This window comes from Arachis ipaensis, chromosome B10 (assembly GCF_000816755.2).
Source record: "Arachis ipaensis cultivar K30076 chromosome B10, Araip1.1, whole genome shotgun sequence".
NCBI lineage: Eukaryota > Viridiplantae > Streptophyta > Magnoliopsida > Fabales > Fabaceae > Arachis > Arachis ipaensis.
This window is the reverse complement of record NC_029794.2, coordinates 10,625,132-10,642,263: the sequence shown is the minus strand read 5'-3', so window position 1 is coordinate 10,642,263 and position 17,132 is coordinate 10,625,132. Positions and strand designations below refer to the sequence as shown.

At 38.1% G+C, this 17,132-nt stretch overlaps 3 protein-coding genes across 5 annotated transcripts; 2 read left to right on the top strand and 1 right to left on the bottom strand.

The window, feature by feature from the left end:
* LOC107624475 (kinetochore protein NDC80 homolog) lies at positions 282 to 3,106 on the top strand. Of its 2 annotated transcripts, none has more exons than XM_021113291.1 (4): positions 282 to 1,141; positions 1,222 to 1,583; positions 1,744 to 1,990; positions 2,382 to 2,447. In XM_021113291.1, the coding sequence occupies exons 1-4, from the start codon at positions 374 to 376 to the stop codon at positions 2,430 to 2,432; spliced, it is 1,428 nt and encodes a 475-aa protein (XP_020968950.1). In that variant the 5' UTR covers positions 282 to 373; the 3' UTR covers positions 2,433 to 2,447. The 2 variants fall into 2 exon arrangements, with proteins under 2 accessions (XP_020968950.1, XP_016182451.1); XM_016326965.2 differs by lacking the exon at positions 2,382 to 2,447 and adding an exon at positions 2,505 to 3,106 and having other exon boundaries at positions 283 to 1,141.
* On the top strand, positions 10,502 to 13,493 carry LOC107624288 (kinetochore protein NDC80 homolog). Of its 2 annotated transcripts, XM_016326780.2 has the most exons (5): positions 10,502 to 11,369; positions 11,450 to 11,811; positions 11,971 to 12,217; positions 12,916 to 13,062; positions 13,239 to 13,493. In XM_016326780.2, exons 1-5 carry the CDS (start codon positions 10,605 to 10,607, stop codon positions 13,485 to 13,487), a joined length of 1,770 nt encoding a protein of 589 aa, XP_016182266.1. In that variant the 5' UTR covers positions 10,502 to 10,604; the 3' UTR covers positions 13,488 to 13,493. The 2 variants fall into 2 exon arrangements, with proteins under 2 accessions (XP_016182266.1, XP_020968949.1); XM_021113290.1 differs by lacking the exon at positions 13,239 to 13,493 and having other exon boundaries at positions 12,820 to 12,938.
* LOC107623959 (mitogen-activated protein kinase kinase kinase 1) lies at positions 14,046 to 16,752 on the bottom strand. The gene is made up of 8 exons (XM_016326371.2): positions 15,865 to 16,752; positions 15,553 to 15,637; positions 15,382 to 15,444; positions 15,097 to 15,254; positions 14,928 to 15,000; positions 14,770 to 14,829; positions 14,573 to 14,683; positions 14,046 to 14,472 (listed from the first exon to the last, which is right to left on the bottom strand). The coding sequence occupies exons 1-8, from the start codon at positions 16,599 to 16,601 to the stop codon at positions 14,260 to 14,262; spliced, it is 1,500 nt and encodes a 499-aa protein (XP_016181857.1). The 5' UTR covers positions 16,602 to 16,752; the 3' UTR covers positions 14,046 to 14,259.

Here is a 17,132-nt window from a genome sequence, read left to right as displayed (position 1 = left end):
CATTTATATCTATTATAGTATTTTTAAATTTTAAAAGCTATTTTACCAAACGCAATTGTTGTTACTTGTGTTTATTGAAAGCTATTTTTAATTTAATTTACCAAACATAAATGCTACAACTTTTATAAAGCTATCTTTTAAAAGTTAGCTTTTATAAGCTACTTTTAAAAAGTAAAAGCTTTACTAAACTCGAGTATCTTTGGGAGACTCTTTTGATTAAGTTTATCATTTGGGGACTAAAATGGAGATTGAAATAATGGCCACTTTGAGCGGGAACTCCCCAAAAAATTGGGAAAAGTAACCTCTCACCCTCACACGGATTTCTTTTCAAAATTAAAGTGTTCTCCGATTACAACTACGGTTAACAGTAGATATGAGACCCCCCGCCGGATCCCGCCGACAACCCGATGACTCATTCATTCCGCCGCCGCCGCCAACTCCGCTGGATTTCCATCAGCGCAATCAGTTCCCCCGCGACTCCGACGCCAGTTTCGCAAGCAGCCGCCCTTCTTCCGCCGGAGGCGGCGCGGGGCGCACGAGGTTCGAGGACTACAAGGAGCGCCACTTTCAGCAATCAGTGATTTCCGCCATCAACTCGTTCCTAAAGTCGCGGGAGTCTACCATCAGGTTCAAATCCGGCGGCACCACACCTTCCGCGAAGGACATCATCGAAACCCTAAAGTTGCTTCTGAGAGAGATCGAGTACCCTGTGTCGAAACTCGAAGAGGATCTTCCCCCTCTCCTGAAGCGCCTCAATTACCCGTTCAAGCTCAACAAGTCCATCCTCAAATCCCCCGCTGCCCCTCACCAGTGGCCTTACTTGCTCGCACTCATTCACTGGCTCCTTCAGATCGCCTCCTTCGGCTCTCACCTCTCCCAATCCACCTCCAATACCGTCTCTTCCCTCCTCCAGGTCAACCTTGTCCACCAGTACACCCTCAATTCCTATCTTAACTACATTAAGGGCCATGATGATGTGGTTGAAGAACTCGAACTCGACATCATCGACAAGCTCAACCACCAGAAGGCCCTCGCCCAGGAGAAGCTCGAGGCTGCCAACAATGAGCTCAAGAGTTTGAGGGATGACTTGGAGAGGCTGAGGTTGCATCCCGTAAAGAAGGAGGAGCTGGAGAAGACTAAGGTAGTTAGATGACTTAGAATTCCTCTATTTTGAATTCAGTTTGGTTTGACTGCTCAATTGTTGTTTGTTTTGATTACAAGGGCATGCTAGAGGACGATGTGAAGAAATTTAATCTTCTGATTGAGGATGTTGGGAGAAAGATTGAGGAGATGGAGAAGGTGCTGGCAGAGAAGGAGAAGGTTCTGGAGGCGAAGGAGCGGGAGAACCATAGGGTTTGCGAGGAGAACAAGGAACTCAGGAGGACGGTAGAGGCACAGCCTGTGAATGCGAGGGATGTGGAGAGGATGAAGAGGGAGTTGCAGGCTTTGGAGAGGGAGATCCAGGAGGGCGAGCTTGCCCGGAATGTTTGGGAGGACAAGTTCTGGGAAATGGAGAATAATCTTTCTCACAAGTTCAAGGAGCTTGAGGCGCTTGCTTTGGATTGCAACCAAGAGCTGAGGAGGTTGAATTCTGCTCTATTAATAATATCTATAGATTATTGACTGTTTTGTCAAAATGAAGCAAATTCTATTGATCTTATTTCTATTAGATAGATGTTGTGTTTGTTGTCTATCTTTACAGTCAAGTCTAGGCACCCTAAACCTCCTTGCTGGTGTTTCTAGGTTGAAGATCGGTGATGATATTCAGTATCAGTTGAATGCCAAGGGAACTACGCCTGCTGATATTATGGGTTTTGACCATAAATTGAGTCTGAAGCCTGCACTTAACTCATACGCTGAGGACATTAAGAAGATTTCTATGGGGAGATGGGAAGAGTTAATTTCCTATCAGCAAATGTCCAATGAAAATGCTGCTAGGCTTGAGGAAAAAAGAAATAATGTTGCAACATTGCAGTCACAGATTGATAAAGTAAGTGCATTATCATGCTCAGAACTTTATTAATGTTGATTCTATACTTTTATCCTGTCACAGATAACCAGTGTGTACTATTCTGTGTCACTTTAAGTTTCAACCTTCAAGGGGGAGATTTTGATTTTCATCTGTGTAGATTATCCAAAGATAATTGTGAACTTGATGTTCTTCTACTGGAAAGTTTTGCTATTAACAAAATGGAATAATGAATAGGTGTAAATTTAATTTAAGTGATGGTGGCAGCATGCTGCACTGCTTTTGGAATGTAGGAGTTGGTCCAGGGTCTTTACTGTAGCTTATACATTTTACCTATGTTTCCAACGCAATGACTTATCATACTTGAGTCGTCTTTATGGTTTTGTTGTTTTTCTGTTCTTGTGCAATATAGTTGCGTATGATGGCTTTATCTCTCACGGGAAGCGCAGGGTCAAAAATGTAATACTCAGAATTAGAAACATATACAAGCACCTAATTTAGATCTCAAATACCCACTAACCTCGTAGTATCGCAGTGGTGCCCAAGGAAAGACACGCTTCTACTTGGGCTCGTCCGTCAGTGAACGAGTGGCGCTTGGTGGCAACAGCGAATCCAGAAAGCCACAGGATTTCTAGCGAACCCACACAGCCCTACAAATTCAGCCGCGGCTTGTGGAGAGTCTGTGCTAGGTTGCTGCATCTTGTACAAGGCCAGACAGTCTGATGCGTCTTCGAGGCACCTCCGATGAGCACATGCAACAGACCAAGCGACTTCACGACAACTATCGGACCATACTCTCGATGTTGTGGTTTGGTGGTCTGCCGGCGTTGACTTTCCCTTGACGGCGGAGACCGGCAGAGACGGCAACAAAGGATTTTATTTGGCGTTGGATGCGGATAAGGGGGGTTGGGAGAGATGGTCCACCGTCAGTCAATTTGGGGGAATGGTAATTTAGGTTAACGTGGTAAATTAGGTTTAAACCATGGTTAACTTAGATGTGGCTTTGGTGAGTGGATGGACTTGATGTCCAGCCCAACTAAAGTTGGCAGATCTTGGCAAATAGAAAGTTGGTAATGTAGCATGATTGTTTTTTTAATGAACATGTCACGTCACAGATGAGATAGCAATATATAATTGGCCTATATAATTATGCTTTTTCTCAATAAGTGTTTTTTTAATTAAATATAATTAAGTTAACAAAAATTCAACAAAAAAAATTTGTCTGGATATATCATTACTTTTTTTTTCGTGATTCTATAGCATATAAGTATTCAGTTATGTTACACATACAAGTCTTTTTGACTTATAAGTCTTACAAGTTGGGCCAAATCCAACAAAAGCTACACTCACCCACAAAAGCGTGTTAACATGCGCATCACGTTTCCAAAGTGCTCAGTCACCATTATGAACGACTCTTCCTCTTCTTCCTCAATGAAAACCACAACTGTTATTTTTTCTTCGTGTTTCTCCTCCTCCTCCTCTTCTTCCTTCTTCTTCTCATTCTTCTTTGTGTTTTTCCTCCTTTTTCTTTGCGTGTTTCATCTTCATTGTCGTGTTTTTTCTCATTCTTCTTTTGATTTTGCAACATTATGTATTTTTTTCTTCTTTGTTTGATTTTTTCCTCCCAAAAAGAATTATGAGAATATGAAATAAGATGAAGAAGAAGAAACAGCAAAAGATGAGAAGGAGGAAGAGGAAGAGTTCTGAATTATGCAGAACTTATCAGAATAACAATACACTCAAATATCTTCGTTTTATACTCAAATATATTCGTGTTACACCCAAATTTACTGCAAATACAGAAATGAGTTATGCTACGTGTACACTAAAATCAACCACCAAAGTCAGCCACCAGTATAAAATACATACTGGAATACAAATATACATTGAAAATAAATTAAACCACACATGTATTTATACACAAATACATTGGTGGATGATTTTAGTGGCTAATTTTACTGTACAAATAGCATTTTTGTACAGAAAAATGTTTCCTCTAAAGCTGCATTTTTTTTCTTCTTCTTTTCCTTATTTCTTTCTTTCTTTTAGTTAAATAAATGTGAGTTCATCATCTTCCAAGTAATTTTGCAACATTATGTGTTTCTTCTTCTTCTTTGTTTGATTTTTTTGTTTTTATTCTTGTTAAGAGAGTAAAAAAAGAAGAAACTTGAGAAGGTAAAACAAAAAGGAAAAGATAAATAAGAAAAAAAAGAAGATGGTGATAATGATAAAAAAAAAGAACCAGCACAGATGAAAAAGAGGAAGAAGAAGTGTTCTAAATTATGCAGAACTTATCAGAATAAAAATACACCTAAAATTCTTTAAAATACACTCAAATATCTTCGTGTTACACCCAAATATCTTTGTTTTACACCCAAATTTATTGCAAATACAAAAATGAGTTATGCTACGTGTACACTAGAATCAGCCACCAAAGTCAGCCACCAGTATAAAATACATACTAGAATACAAATATACATTGAAAATAAATTAAACCACACATGTATTTATACACAAATAAATACATTGGTGGCTGATTTTAATGGTTAATTTTAGTGTACAAATAGTATTTTTATACAGAAAAATATTTCCTCTAATGCTGTATTTTTTTTCTTCTTCTTTTCCTTATTTCTTTCTTTCTTTTAGTTAAATGAATATAAAATTCATCATTTTTCAAGTAATTTTGGAGCATTATGTGTTTCTTCTTCTTCTTTGTTTAATTTTTTATTTTTATTCTTGTTAAGAGTAAAACAAGAAGAAACTTGAGAAGGTAAAATAAAAAGGAAAAGATGAATAAGAAAAAAAGAAGAAGAAGATGGTGATGATGATGAAAAAAACGAAGCAGTAAAAGATGAGGAGGAGGAAGAGAAAGAGTTCTAAATTATGCAGAACTTATCAAAATAAAAATACACCTAAAATTCCTTAAAATACACCCAAATATTTTCGTGTTACACCCAAATATCTTTGTTTTACACCAAAATTTGCTGCAAATACAGAAATAAGTTATGCTATGTGTACACTAAAATTAGCCACCAAAGTCAGCCACCAGTATAAAATACATATTGGAATACAAATATACATTGAAAATAAGGGTTAATACCCAAATTCGTCCCTGAAAGATCACGCGATCTTCATTTTCGTCCCCGAATGATTTTTTTAATCAAATTAGTCCCCTAAAGAATTATTTTAAACCACGTTCGTTCTTCCGTTAACTGAGTGACGTCGCCGTTAGAAATCTGCTGACGTGGATTGTGACTTGGCTGCCCACTCTAACACCTGGCATATGGTGTGTGTATTGATGACGAGATATGTTTAGGGTGTTGCGTCAATTTGGTCCCTAAGTGTCAAATAAATAAACCCTAATTCCCAATCTTCAAAGAACACGATTGCCTTGCTTGAGCGTTGTCGCAGACCTCGGTGCCATGATGGGAAGCGAAAGTGGAGGGTCCGGTGGTAGGTTTCCGTCGCACTCACACAGTAGTTATACGTCAAGCTCGTCCATGCGAAGAAGAAGACAAAACCATGAGGAAACCTGTTTCTGTGGTTTAAAAACTTTGATTAAGAAATCTGGGACATCAAAGAATTCGGATCGGTTGTTTCATACTTATGCAAGATATCGAGTGAGTTTAATTTTGTATGAATGATACCATCATGTTGGCTTTTACTCTTGTTCTGGGGTTTACACTGTTGTTCAATGTTTTTAGAAAGGGAACCATTGCAATTTTTTTAAATGGGTGGAAGAAAATGAAAATGTAGCTGTTGCAGAAGATTCCAGGGGTGTCCCAAAAATCGAAGGAGAACTGGACATTGATTATGAAGATTGGAAGGTTAAGTTAGCATGGAGAATAAGTAGTTTAGAAGCAGAAGTCAGAGTACATAGAATGTTAATGTGCTTCATGTTCACTAGTGTGATGCTAGTCATCTTAGTAGGAGCTTTACTTTGCATGTCATATATGTACAAGTAGGACTGAGTGAATGTGATATGGTGATGTGATTTAGGGAGCTGGTTTCGTTGTTTCTAGTACCCTGGCTAAAGTATTGTAATCTGAAACTAGAGGTTATAAATGGCAATTTGGATTTTGAATACACCTGTGATGAAAAGATAATATGTAAAGAAGCAAATGGCAAACCAAAGACATAACAAGATAATAAAGTTCCTTAAATTTCTTAATATAAAGTGTCAACACAAAAGGTAGTAGAGTTCCTAAAAGTGATTCAACAGAAACACTTCATACCAAGGCAAAACATGCACCCAAAATAGAGGCCTTACAAAACATTGATACTAGATAGTGTTTAACACAAACATATCTTTCCTAGTCTATAGCCTAAAACCAAAAAAAAAATTTGCATATGTTCCGATTAATGTGCTTCAGATGGCGTCGTCTTTCTTCCTTGGCCGTTTGAACCCTGGAGTCGGGACGAAGGTCATAAAACTTGCAAGCTTCTTGGTTGTCGCAGCACTAGATCCTTTGATTGTTCCAGCAGAAATTGGAGTTGTTGCTGTTGGTGGAGCAGGTTGGGGAGAGGCAGCTCTTTTCCCTTTTCCCTTACAAACTTGAAGCTTTGGTGGTCTTTCCCTCACCTTAGCCTGCATGACATGTGAAGTAAACACATGAATAGAGAAACTAGACAGATGGAGTAACATGAAATTGAAATTAAAGTAGTTAATCAAACCGATGTTGATTCAGTGGCTGCATTCGATCGCTGTGGTGGTGGGGAAACAGACAATGGGATAGGATTATCTGGAGTAGCATCAGTAGCATCAGTTGGGAGCTCATTTGGTGAATCTGTGTTAGGTTTCGTTAATGCCAGTTGCAGCTGCATTAAACGTGCTTCTTCTTCAGCTTCAGCCTGTTTTTTCATTTTGCATGTTCTCTTGTTGTGTCCAACCTCACCATAGAACATGCATCGGATGGGGTTATATTTTTTCTTTATTCTTGTCTTGGACCCAGACCTTCCCTCATCTTTGTCTTTTCTTCTATTCTTTGTGGGTCTACCTGGTTTGGGCTTAATTGGAGGGAAAACTGGTGCAGGACAACCTGTTTTTTCCCATAAATTTTGGCCCTTGACTGGGTTAACATGGAAAGCATACGTTTTTCGGTATGATTCCATGGTTAACCACTCATGGCAGTATTCCTCAGCCCTCTTATCATTTTTATCTTGTATACATGATATGGCATGCATACAAGGCATACCTGTGCATGCAGTTAATATTTCAGACATAGTTTTGCATTGTTCATTTATAGTACACTTCAGTTTCTGCATAAAGAGTGAGAATATATACCTGTCAATTGCCAGAATTTGCATGTGCAAGTTCGCTTTCCTAAGTCAACAACCATTGTCGTTGGCCAGCCGTGAACCTCGTATAACTCCTCATTCTGATCACCACTCCATTGTGGGCTCCAATGCTGGGAAAGCTTTGTCATTGCCTCAAGCCTGCTCTGTTGCACTGGAGGCAGAATACCATGGTAGTTTGCCAGTTTCTGCCTATTGTCGATCATGGACTTCATTATGATCCTCCTAATTTCCTTTGCCAATGTAAGGATAGGCTTAGCCCTATCATGCTTGGTCCTTGCATTAAACGATTCACAGGTATTGTTACAGATAGTGTCCATTTTAGGCCCTTCACGAAAATGAGATTTGGTCCATGATTCTTTCGGCCACTTATCCAGATAAGCCCATGCTCGTTCATTTAACACCTTCACCCTCTTCATGTTTCTTTCAAAGTCACTAACAGTCCTGGATCTAGCACATTCCCACACCAGCTCCTTTATTGTGGGCTGGGATACAATTTTCGTTGCTTGCATTGCAGGTTGTGTGCTGGGCAGCTTCAACAAAGGTGCATTGGTTGACAGAATTACATCATCTTCCTCACTCATGCATTCCACCACGTGTGGCTCTGAAACTCCATGTTCAAAGAATATGTTCATGACATTGTGATTCCTTTTACAAGTCTTACACAATTTGAGCAGATCTTTATCAGTCTCCAACTTCCTCAGCCCACTCTCAAGCGACAGCCAAGGAACCTTCCACCAACATATACCCCCCAGCATATCCCAGTTCCTTATAGTATCCTTTAACAAAAAACACGTCCAACGTATCCCCATCAACCCCCATCAGTACTTCTGTATTATCTGGTTCGTAGATTCTACTTCCTTTCTCATTATTTTTAAAGCTTCCACCATGATGAAATATGAAAGTCATCGGAGGACCCTCCATCTTAGAATTTCAAGGCCTCCAAACCCTATACAAAAATTAAAACAGAACATGAAAAACACTAAATCATCACCAACACAGCAACTAAACCAGTAACCATTACTCCATTAACACAAAAATAGTTATCATTTTTTCTAAGCCAAAAAAACAGAGTCTTTCCTCATTTATGCATTCAGCCGATCATAAACCAAACCCTGGGATGAAACCCTAGACCCTATGCACTAACAGATTCTTAACGGTGACTCAATCAAATAATGCGGAAACTAGGGGTTTACATAGTTTTACCAATTTTTTTTCACAAGATACAAAAAATTTTACCTCTCACTTCGAATGCAGAAACAATGATGTGTACTTGCGTTCAGGTTTCCCACCAAGATCCAGAGCAGACGCATGAACAATGCTCCACGACTACTCCAATGGTTGCGGACAATGGGGCGGTCTTCTTCGTCTTCGTGATGCTTGGTTAGGGGTCAGAGAAACAGAGAGTCACGCTGGGAATGAAGAAGAATAAGTAAGGTTAGAGATCAAAGACAAAGTGTAAAACGTTACACTCTACCCTCAAAACGCAGGCGTTTCATTGCAACACTCTGAAGTTGCCAAACGATGTCGTTTGATTAGGGTGGGCAGCCAAGTCACAATCCACGTTAGCAGATTTCTAACGGCGACGTCACTCAGTTAACGGAAGGACGAACGTGGTTTAAAATAATTCTTTCGGGGACTAATTTGATTAAAAAAATCATTCGGGGAAGAAAATGAAGATCGCGTGATCTTTCAGGGACGATTTGAGTATTAACCCTTGAAAATAAATTAAACTACACATGTATTTATACACAAATACATTGGTGGCTGATTTTAGTAGCTAATTTTAATGTACAAATAGCATTTTTGTACAAAAAATGTTTCTTCTAATGCTACATTTTTTTCTTCTGAATTAAACCACACCTCAGCCACTTGATTGGATTCAAAACAATAAAAAGAGGAGAAGACTTGTAAAGACTTGTATGAGAAAAATGCTTGTATGTGGAGAACAAACTGCTCATCAATACCATAGATGGGCTGCAAAATACATCCAAAATACACCATATTAAAACAAGCATAAGCTATAGAATGCAAATAAAACTATAAAACCATCATAAAAAATAACAAAAAATCAGATTCATGAATCATCATTAAACAGAAACTAAAACAATTTAACTAAAAGAATAAGACAATTCACCCTCAGTGAGATGAAAAGTCATAAACTCAAACTTTCCTAAAATATACCCAAATATTCCTGATTTACACCCGAACGTCTGATATAAAATGCAGAAAATTCATCAGAACTAGTACATTAGATTCAATTCAAACAAGGAACAATGAATAACAAGTTTCACAGGTAAAGTCTACGTATTATTCAGCTACACAATCATAAACTACTAACTTGATTCAAATTCAGATTCAATTATTAACTGGAATTAAACTATATACCTCAGAAACTTCATTGGATTCAAATTTAAAATCCACTTTGCTCTGGTTCAGTTGATAATCTGAAGTTGAATCATCCATTATCTTCAAAACAATTTCAGAGCTTGATTTCAGAAATAATGAAAAACGAGAAAATCGAAAAAAGAGAACAGAGAGAGAAACTTACGTAAACGGCGAAGGATAAAACAGAGAGAAACGCACGAAAGAGATCGAAAAGAGAAGACAAAAAAACGCAGAAGAAATTCGAAGAAGGAAACAAAATCCTTTTGAAAAAGAAAGTTATATATTCACGCGTTGATTGATTGAAAAATCTGTTACGGAGACGCGTGAAACATACGTGCTATGAGAAGCGCGTTTTAGGAATAAAAGATATTGAAAACTTGTAAGACTTTTATAATGAAAAGGCTTGTACGTGAAGATTAATCGATGTTTTTAGTGCACTGACATATTTTTAGTAAGAATGATTATGAATTGATTCTCGGTATTAAACGCATTTTAGAAATTTTATTCAGATTATGTTTTTATTCAACCGACATATTTTTAGAAAGAATATTCATAAATTATGCACGATACTGAATACCAAAATATTAAAAAATGAATATAAGATTTAAAAATTGATTTTATTTTGCATAAATTTTATAAATATTATACAAATATTTTCAAAAAATTTCGAATTGAAACATATAAATCGTTTATCATTTATAAAGTATTATTTTTATTTGTTATTTTTATCGTATTTAAAAATTATTTAAATATATTTTACTATTTCGATATATATATTTTTTTATGGAATTAAAGAGAGTGGCCCATGTACACCATTTTCTCTAGGAAACATACGAGGGACACTTTGAGCGGGAACTCCCCACAAAATTCAGAAATGTAACCTCTCACTCTCACACTGATTTCTTCTCAAAATTGAAGTGTTCTCCAATTCCAACCACCATTAACAGCAGATATGAGGCCCGGTGCTGGACCCCGCCGACAAAAGGACTCATTCATTCCGCCGCCGCCGCCAACTCCGCTGGATTTCCATCAGCGCAATCAGTTCCCCCGCGACTCCGACGCCAGTTTCGCAAGCAGCCGCCCTTCTTCCGCCGGAGGCGGCGCGGGGCGCACGAGGTTCGAGGACTACAAGGAGCGCCACTCGCAGCAATCGTTCATTTCCGCCATCAACTCGTTCCTAAAGTCGCGGAACTCTACCATCAGCTTCAAATCCGGCGGCACCACACCTTCCGCGAAGCACATCATCGATACCCTAAAGTTGCTTCTGAGAGAGATCGAGTACCCTGTGTCGAAACTCGAAGAGGATCTTCCCCCTCTCCTGAAGCGCCTCAATTACCCGTTCAAGCTCAACAAGTCCATCCTCAAATCCCCCGCTGCCCCTCACCAGTGGCCTTACTTGCTCGCACTCATTCACTGGCTCCTTCAGATCGCCTCCTTCGGCTCTCATCTCTCCCAATCCACCTCCAATACCGTCTCTTCCCTCCTCCAGGTCAACCTTGTCCACCAGTACACCCTCAATTCCTATCTTAACTACATTAAGGGCCATGATGATGTGGTTGAAGAACTCGAACTCGACATCATCGACAAGCTCAACCACCAGAAGGCCCTCGCCCAGGAGAAGCTCGAGGCTGCCAACAATGAGCTCAAGAGTTTGAGGGATGACTTGGAGAGGCTGAGGTTGCATCCCGTAAAGAAGGAGGAGCTGGAGAAGACTAAGGTAGTTAGATGACTTAGAATTCCTCTATTTTGAATTCAGTTTGGTTTGACTGCTCAATTGTTGTTTGTTTTGATTACAAGGGCATGCTAGAGGACGATGTGAAGAAGTTTAATCTTCTGATTGAGGATGTTGGGAGGAAGATTGAGGAGATGGAGAAGGTGCTGGCAGAGAAGGAGAAGGTTCTGGAGGCGAAGGAGCAGGAGAACCGTAGGGTTTGCGAGGAGAACAAGGAACTCAGGAGGACGGTAGAGGCACAGCCTGTGAATGTGAGGGATGTGGAGAGGATGAAGAGGGAGTTGCAGGCTTTGGAGAGGGAGATCCAGGAGGGCGAGCTTGCCCGGAATGTTTGGGAGGACAAGTTCTGGGAACTGGAGAATAATCTTTCTCACAAGTTCAAGGAGCTTGAGGTGCTTGCTTTGGATTGCAACCAAGAGCTGAGGAGGTTGAATTGTGCTCCATTAATAATATCTATAGATTATTGACTGTTTTGTCAAAATGAAGCAAATTCTATTGATCTTATTTCTATTAGATAGATGTTGTGTTTGTTGTCTATCTTTACAGTCAAGTCTGGACATCTAAACCTCCTTGCTGGTGTTTCTAGGTTGAAGATCGGTGATGATATTCAGTATCAGTTGAATGCCAAGGGAACTACGCCTGCTGAGATTATGGGTTTTGACCATAAATTGAGTCTGAAGCCTGCACTTAACTCATACGCTGAGGACATTAAGAAGATTTCTATGGGGAGATGGGAAGAGTTAATTTCCTATCAGCAGATGTCCAATGAAAATGCTGCTAGGCTTGAGGAAAAAAGAAATAATGTTGCAACATTGCAGTCACAGATTGATAAAGTAAGTGCATGATCATGCTCAGAACTTTATTAATGTTGATTCTATACTTTTATCCTGTCACAGATAACCAGTGTGTACTATGCTGTGTCACTTTAAGTTTCAACCTTCAAGGGGGAGATTTTGATTTTCATCTGTGTAGATTAGCCAAAGATAATTGTGAACTTGATGTTCTTCTACTGGAAAGTTTTGCTATTAACAAAATGCAATAATGAATAGGTGTAAATTTAATTTAAGTGATGGTGGCAGCATGCTGCACTGCTTTTGGAATGTAGGAGTTGGTCCAGGGTCTTTACTGTAGCTTATACATTTTACCTATGTTTCCAACGCAATGACTTATCATACTTGAGTCGTCTTTATGGTTTTGTTGTTTTTCTGTCCTTGGGAATTTAGAATCATCAATTATTCAGTTGTACTTGCATTACAATCATGTCTGCAGTAATTGCAGATGATGATTCAGCTATTCAAAATATTTGTTTTTTTTTTCCCATCTTTTAGTTGCCATATTTACTCTACTGTATTACACACAAACTAAATTTATGCTTTGCATCTACTGTTGATTTAATTTCTCTATATTTTCTGGCAATCTTTTCTCACTTTGTCAGAGTCATTTAGATGCGTATTGGAAGCAGAAGTCGTCTACCCTGTGAAAACTGTTGCCTGACTTTTGTTCTTCTGCTGTGTGTTACATTATCCACCAGATGGAAGCTGAACTAAACATGATAAAGAATGAAACACAAGATTATGTAAATAGATGTTCAGCTGAAGCAAAGCGAATGTTGGAGGATGTCCACGTAGCTGGTCATGACCTGGACATTATGGAAAGAGAGGCAGCTGAGGTTCTGAAGGTAATTCCATGGTTGTTAATTCTTCAGTAAGTAATTGAAGTTGTGAAGACTTGAAACATGTCTCTGGCGTCATTCTCTTCGTTGTGTTTAGGACTCAATCAATCTTGAGAGATAAGTTATGTTTCTGGCATGGTTCTTGTGTAACATGATTGCATCCGTTCTGGTTTCTTTTTCAGGCTGCCCAATTGAATTTGCAGGAAGCAATTAAGCAAAGTGAAGAGGAAATCCAAATGCGTGCTCGTGAGCTCCTGAAGTTGGTTGATTCAGTATCAAAGTATAAAGAATACGTGGGTTCTAAAATTTCAGAGATGAATAGGGAACTATCAGAAACTGCAACTGCTGTCTCTGAGGCATACAGGGGTTCATTTCCATCCCAATTCACCAATATATTGAATACAAATCGCCAGCCTGAGAGTAGAGATTGAGGCATTGTGCATATATATGCTATAGCATCTAGAGTGCTTAACTTGTTTTTTTTTAAGCTGAAAATTGTGCTTGGATGTTATTATTACAATTATTAAATCGAGTTATCATGTGTGCCAAGCTGTAGATGTTTTGAGAAGTCTCTTGAATGTAAAGATTAGTCAAATTGTAAAATAAAGTTTGAATCACATTATGTCATCATACGTAGTCATGCCTATTAAGTATTAGCTTAGCAAAACAAGGTTGATTTCTGTAAAATACTATTTTCTTTTTTCCACCGTCTTTGATTCTTGGTTATTATAGATTATTTTTTTATTAGAAAATTTTGCCTAGCAAACATATGTACCATAGTTATAAGTTCCATGAAATAAAAATGTTTATTTGTTGAGAAATATTCCTTGGTTTCTTCTGTTTTTTATTTTCTTCTATTTTTCTTCTGAGAGTTGGTGAGTAAAAGAATATGCGATATTGTCCTTTATGCAAGAGATCTTTAGCCAATTAATTATAGGTTTTAAACTATGTAATGTTCATGATATTCTTACCTGAGTATTTTTCTTTGTAAAATTGAAAATCCACTTAAGACTGGTAGTTATTTTCCTACATTTCATTTTTTACCTTCTGAATGACAGATGTAACTCTGCAAAAACACACAAAAAATAAAATAAAATAAAATAATGCTGCTTATCTGTGTCAGCTACCTATTTTTCCTCTTAGCTAGCTATTTACATTTCAACTCCTATGGCAACACTATATCCTGTTGGTAACTGAGGGGTCTTAAGACAGAAGAAGATTAATGCGTGGAGAGACAAGACTTATGGGAGATAGAAGTGGCCTCTTTACAAATGGATGATCCAACAGCTGAGTAGCAGTTGGCCTTTTACTTGGATTCACTTGTAAGCATTTCATTATGAAATCTCTTGCATCTTTTGATAATGTTTCAGGAACTGGAGGTGCTTCACCCCTTCCAATCCGAAATAGCGCTTGCATCTGTTTTAAGTTTTAACAAAAAATTTCAACATATTACTATCTATCATCCTCAGTTTTCATCCATGTCTATATATAGTAAATTAATAAATGTTAGACATACTCCTTCTAAATGAGAATAAGGAGGTTGCCGTGTTAACATCTCCAAAACTGTACATCCTAAGCTCCATATATCAGCTGCTAGTCCATAACCACGGTTTCGTAAGTTAACAACCTATCATCCAACAATGCAGAATTTTTGTTAGTAACATTAATTTTCAAGTAGATTAAAAATGATTGAAACTACATGCAGAGACAAACCTCAGGGGCCATCCAATATGGAGAACCTTTGCTTGATTTAACATCGTTTAATTTAGTTGCCTGATCAACACATAATTGATTGTTGTTAGCATTTGGAAATCACATTTTTAAGATGTAGTTAGCAGCTATTTGGAAATTGTTTTGATAAAGAAAGGCACCTTTGCCAACCCAAAATCTGCAAGCTTCACGGATCCATTTGCATCAACCAATATATTAGCACACTTGATGTCCCTAAAAGAAATTCGATTTTTTTTTTTCATTAGAATATTGCAGGTGTAAAATCATTATTACATTGCAGTAAGATAGAATTAAAAAGTTCAATGTTACCTGTGAACCACGTTACGATCATGGAGATACTTCAAACCACTTAGAATCTGTCTTGTGTATGCCGAAACCTGAGAATCCTTTAAACGATACTTTCTATAAAGACTTGCCAATGATCCTTTTGTTACAAGCTCGAGAAAGATGTATAGCATGTTATTGTCCTGAGAAATAAAGATTAAAATACAATCATCATTTACATAATCAAACTACAACAGTTTGTATAGAGTTGCCACATTAGCTCAATAGATAAAGAACTAATATTTATTCAGTCAAAAATTTCGAGCATACCTTGTCTGTGCCAAGATATCTAACTATGTTCTCATGTTCAAATTGACTCAGAAGATATATTTCCTGAAAAGAAGGCCACAAAATATTCACACAATCAAACATTGACTTGTAAGATGGAATGTACTAATATAAGCTTTAGATGAAAAGAGTTGAGTGATTCTGATTTCTGACCTGTTGAAGTTGGAAAATGCTCTGTTTGCCCTGGCTTCCTTCATCCAACAAAGATACCTCCTTCACCGCAAAAAAGAATCCATCACTGCCATAAAAGATTTATCAGCTATTGGTAAGGGAAAATTAACTAACTGAATCTGCCCCAAAGTAAATTCCCAAATAGTAACTAATTGCTAGTGCTTAGACATATTAAGCTAGAAGAAGATGACTTGAGTTTTCTAATATTAGTATTTATGGCAAGATATTAGTATCTAAAAATGACTTGAATTGAAAGAAGATGGAAGCGAAGAAACTCAAGAAAGGAATACTCACTCGGTAAAGCCTTCATAAACCGTTCCAAATGAGCCTTTACCAAGAATCTCGCCCTTTTGCCACGACATAAACGTTCTCCTAAAAGAACCATTTGGAGACACGTTATGAACATTTGACTCGCCAACAACATCATCGGAAACCTCACCACTAGCAACATCACTATCATCATCATCAGAAACATCAAGGTCCCCACTCTCTTCAAAGTACCTTTCATCTTGTTCCCTCGAAGGTGAATCCACAACATCAACATCATTGTCATCATCATCAAATGGTGGCCGCAACATCACCGGTGGAGGCCTAACACCCTTGATGCCCCCACCATCAAGTTGCTGAAAGCTTAGATTTTTCAGCCTAACATCGACATTGAAGCCAACCCCAGATTCAGTTTTAGGTGGAATTGGAAGTGGGGCTTGGTGTTCATGTGCTTCATCAACAACCTGGAGGTTGATGATGTTCTTGGTGGTGACAGGGGAAGGAGAAAGGCGAGACCTTTGGGCTTTTTCCCAAGCTGCGGTTGGAATAGAAAAGTCTTCGGGTCCAGAGAGACCGAGGGTGCGGAAGATGAGGTCAAACTCGCCGTCGTCGATGCCCTTGACCCTGAAGCTTTTTTGGTGGTTCAAAGAAGGAGGAAGGTCAATGGAGGAAGGGGTGAAAGAAGAGGAGACTTTGTAAGTGATGTTCTTCATGGCGTTGCGGCGATCGAGGCGTGGCTTCAAGCGCTTACCCTGTACCTCCATTGTTGGTCTCTGTGAAAGCTCAAAGCTCTGTTCTAAGCTGAAACAGAGGATGTCAGAAAGAGAAGAAAAAGAGAGAGACGGCAGATTGGAAGAAAGCGCAAAAGAACAATGGTGTAAACTGTGTCGGATAAGTAAATTATTGGGCAATGATTGTACTTATATTACCAAAGATAAGGAGAAACCTCGTTTAGCCACGTGGCTTCATCAGCGGAATTCAAGGCAATACCCTGTTCTTGTCTTGTCTTGTCTTAACGCAGTTAATAGAGGTTCTTTTTCTTTCGTTGACAATGTTTTTTTCTATAAAAATATTATCTGCAAATAAAATCAACCGCTAAATTAATCATATAATTCATTATCAATATATATTTATATTTTAATATGGTTATATCTTTTATCATGTTAAATATAGAAAATATATTAAAATTATAAAATATAAGTTTTCATAACATTTATGTGTAAAAATATATATAAATTAAAATAAAAAAAATTTAAAATAAATAATCTTAATTAGTGATCTTAAAACCCATATAA

What these genes read in the sequence shown, in the direction of transcription:
- LOC107624475 (XM_021113291.1), top strand. Translation starts at nt 374, where the DNA reads ATGAGACCCCCCGCCGGATCCCGCCGACAACCCGATGACTCATTCATT. An exon ending in AGGAGCTGGAGAAGACTAAG is followed by an intron (nt 1,142 to 1,221) that starts GTAGTTAGATGA and finishes TTTGATTACAAG; the next exon opens with GGCATGCTAGAGGACGATGT. An exon ending in TGCAACCAAGAGCTGAGGAG is followed by an intron (nt 1,584 to 1,743) that starts GTTGAATTCTGC and finishes TGGTGTTTCTAG; the next exon opens with GTTGAAGATCGGTGATGATA.
- LOC107624288 (XM_016326780.2), top strand. Translation starts at nt 10,605, where the DNA reads ATGAGGCCCGGTGCTGGACCCCGCCGACAAAAGGACTCATTCATTCCG. An exon ending in TGCAACCAAGAGCTGAGGAG is followed by an intron (nt 11,812 to 11,970) that starts GTTGAATTGTGC and finishes TGGTGTTTCTAG; the next exon opens with GTTGAAGATCGGTGATGATA. An exon ending in TGCAGTCACAGATTGATAAA is followed by an intron (nt 12,218 to 12,915) that starts GTAAGTGCATGA and finishes ATTATCCACCAG; the next exon opens with ATGGAAGCTGAACTAAACAT.
- LOC107623959 (XM_016326371.2), bottom strand. Translation starts at nt 16,601, where the DNA reads ATGGAGGTACAGGGTAAGCGCTTGAAGCCACGCCTCGATCGCCGCAAC. An exon ending in GTTTATGAAGGCTTTACCGA is followed by an intron (nt 15,638 to 15,864) that starts GTGAGTATTCCT and finishes CTTTTATGGCAG; the next exon opens with TGATGGATTCTTTTTTGCGG. An exon ending in GATCGTAACGTGGTTCACAG is followed by an intron (nt 15,001 to 15,096) that starts GTAACATTGAAC and finishes AATTTCTTTTAG; the next exon opens with GGACATCAAGTGTGCTAATA.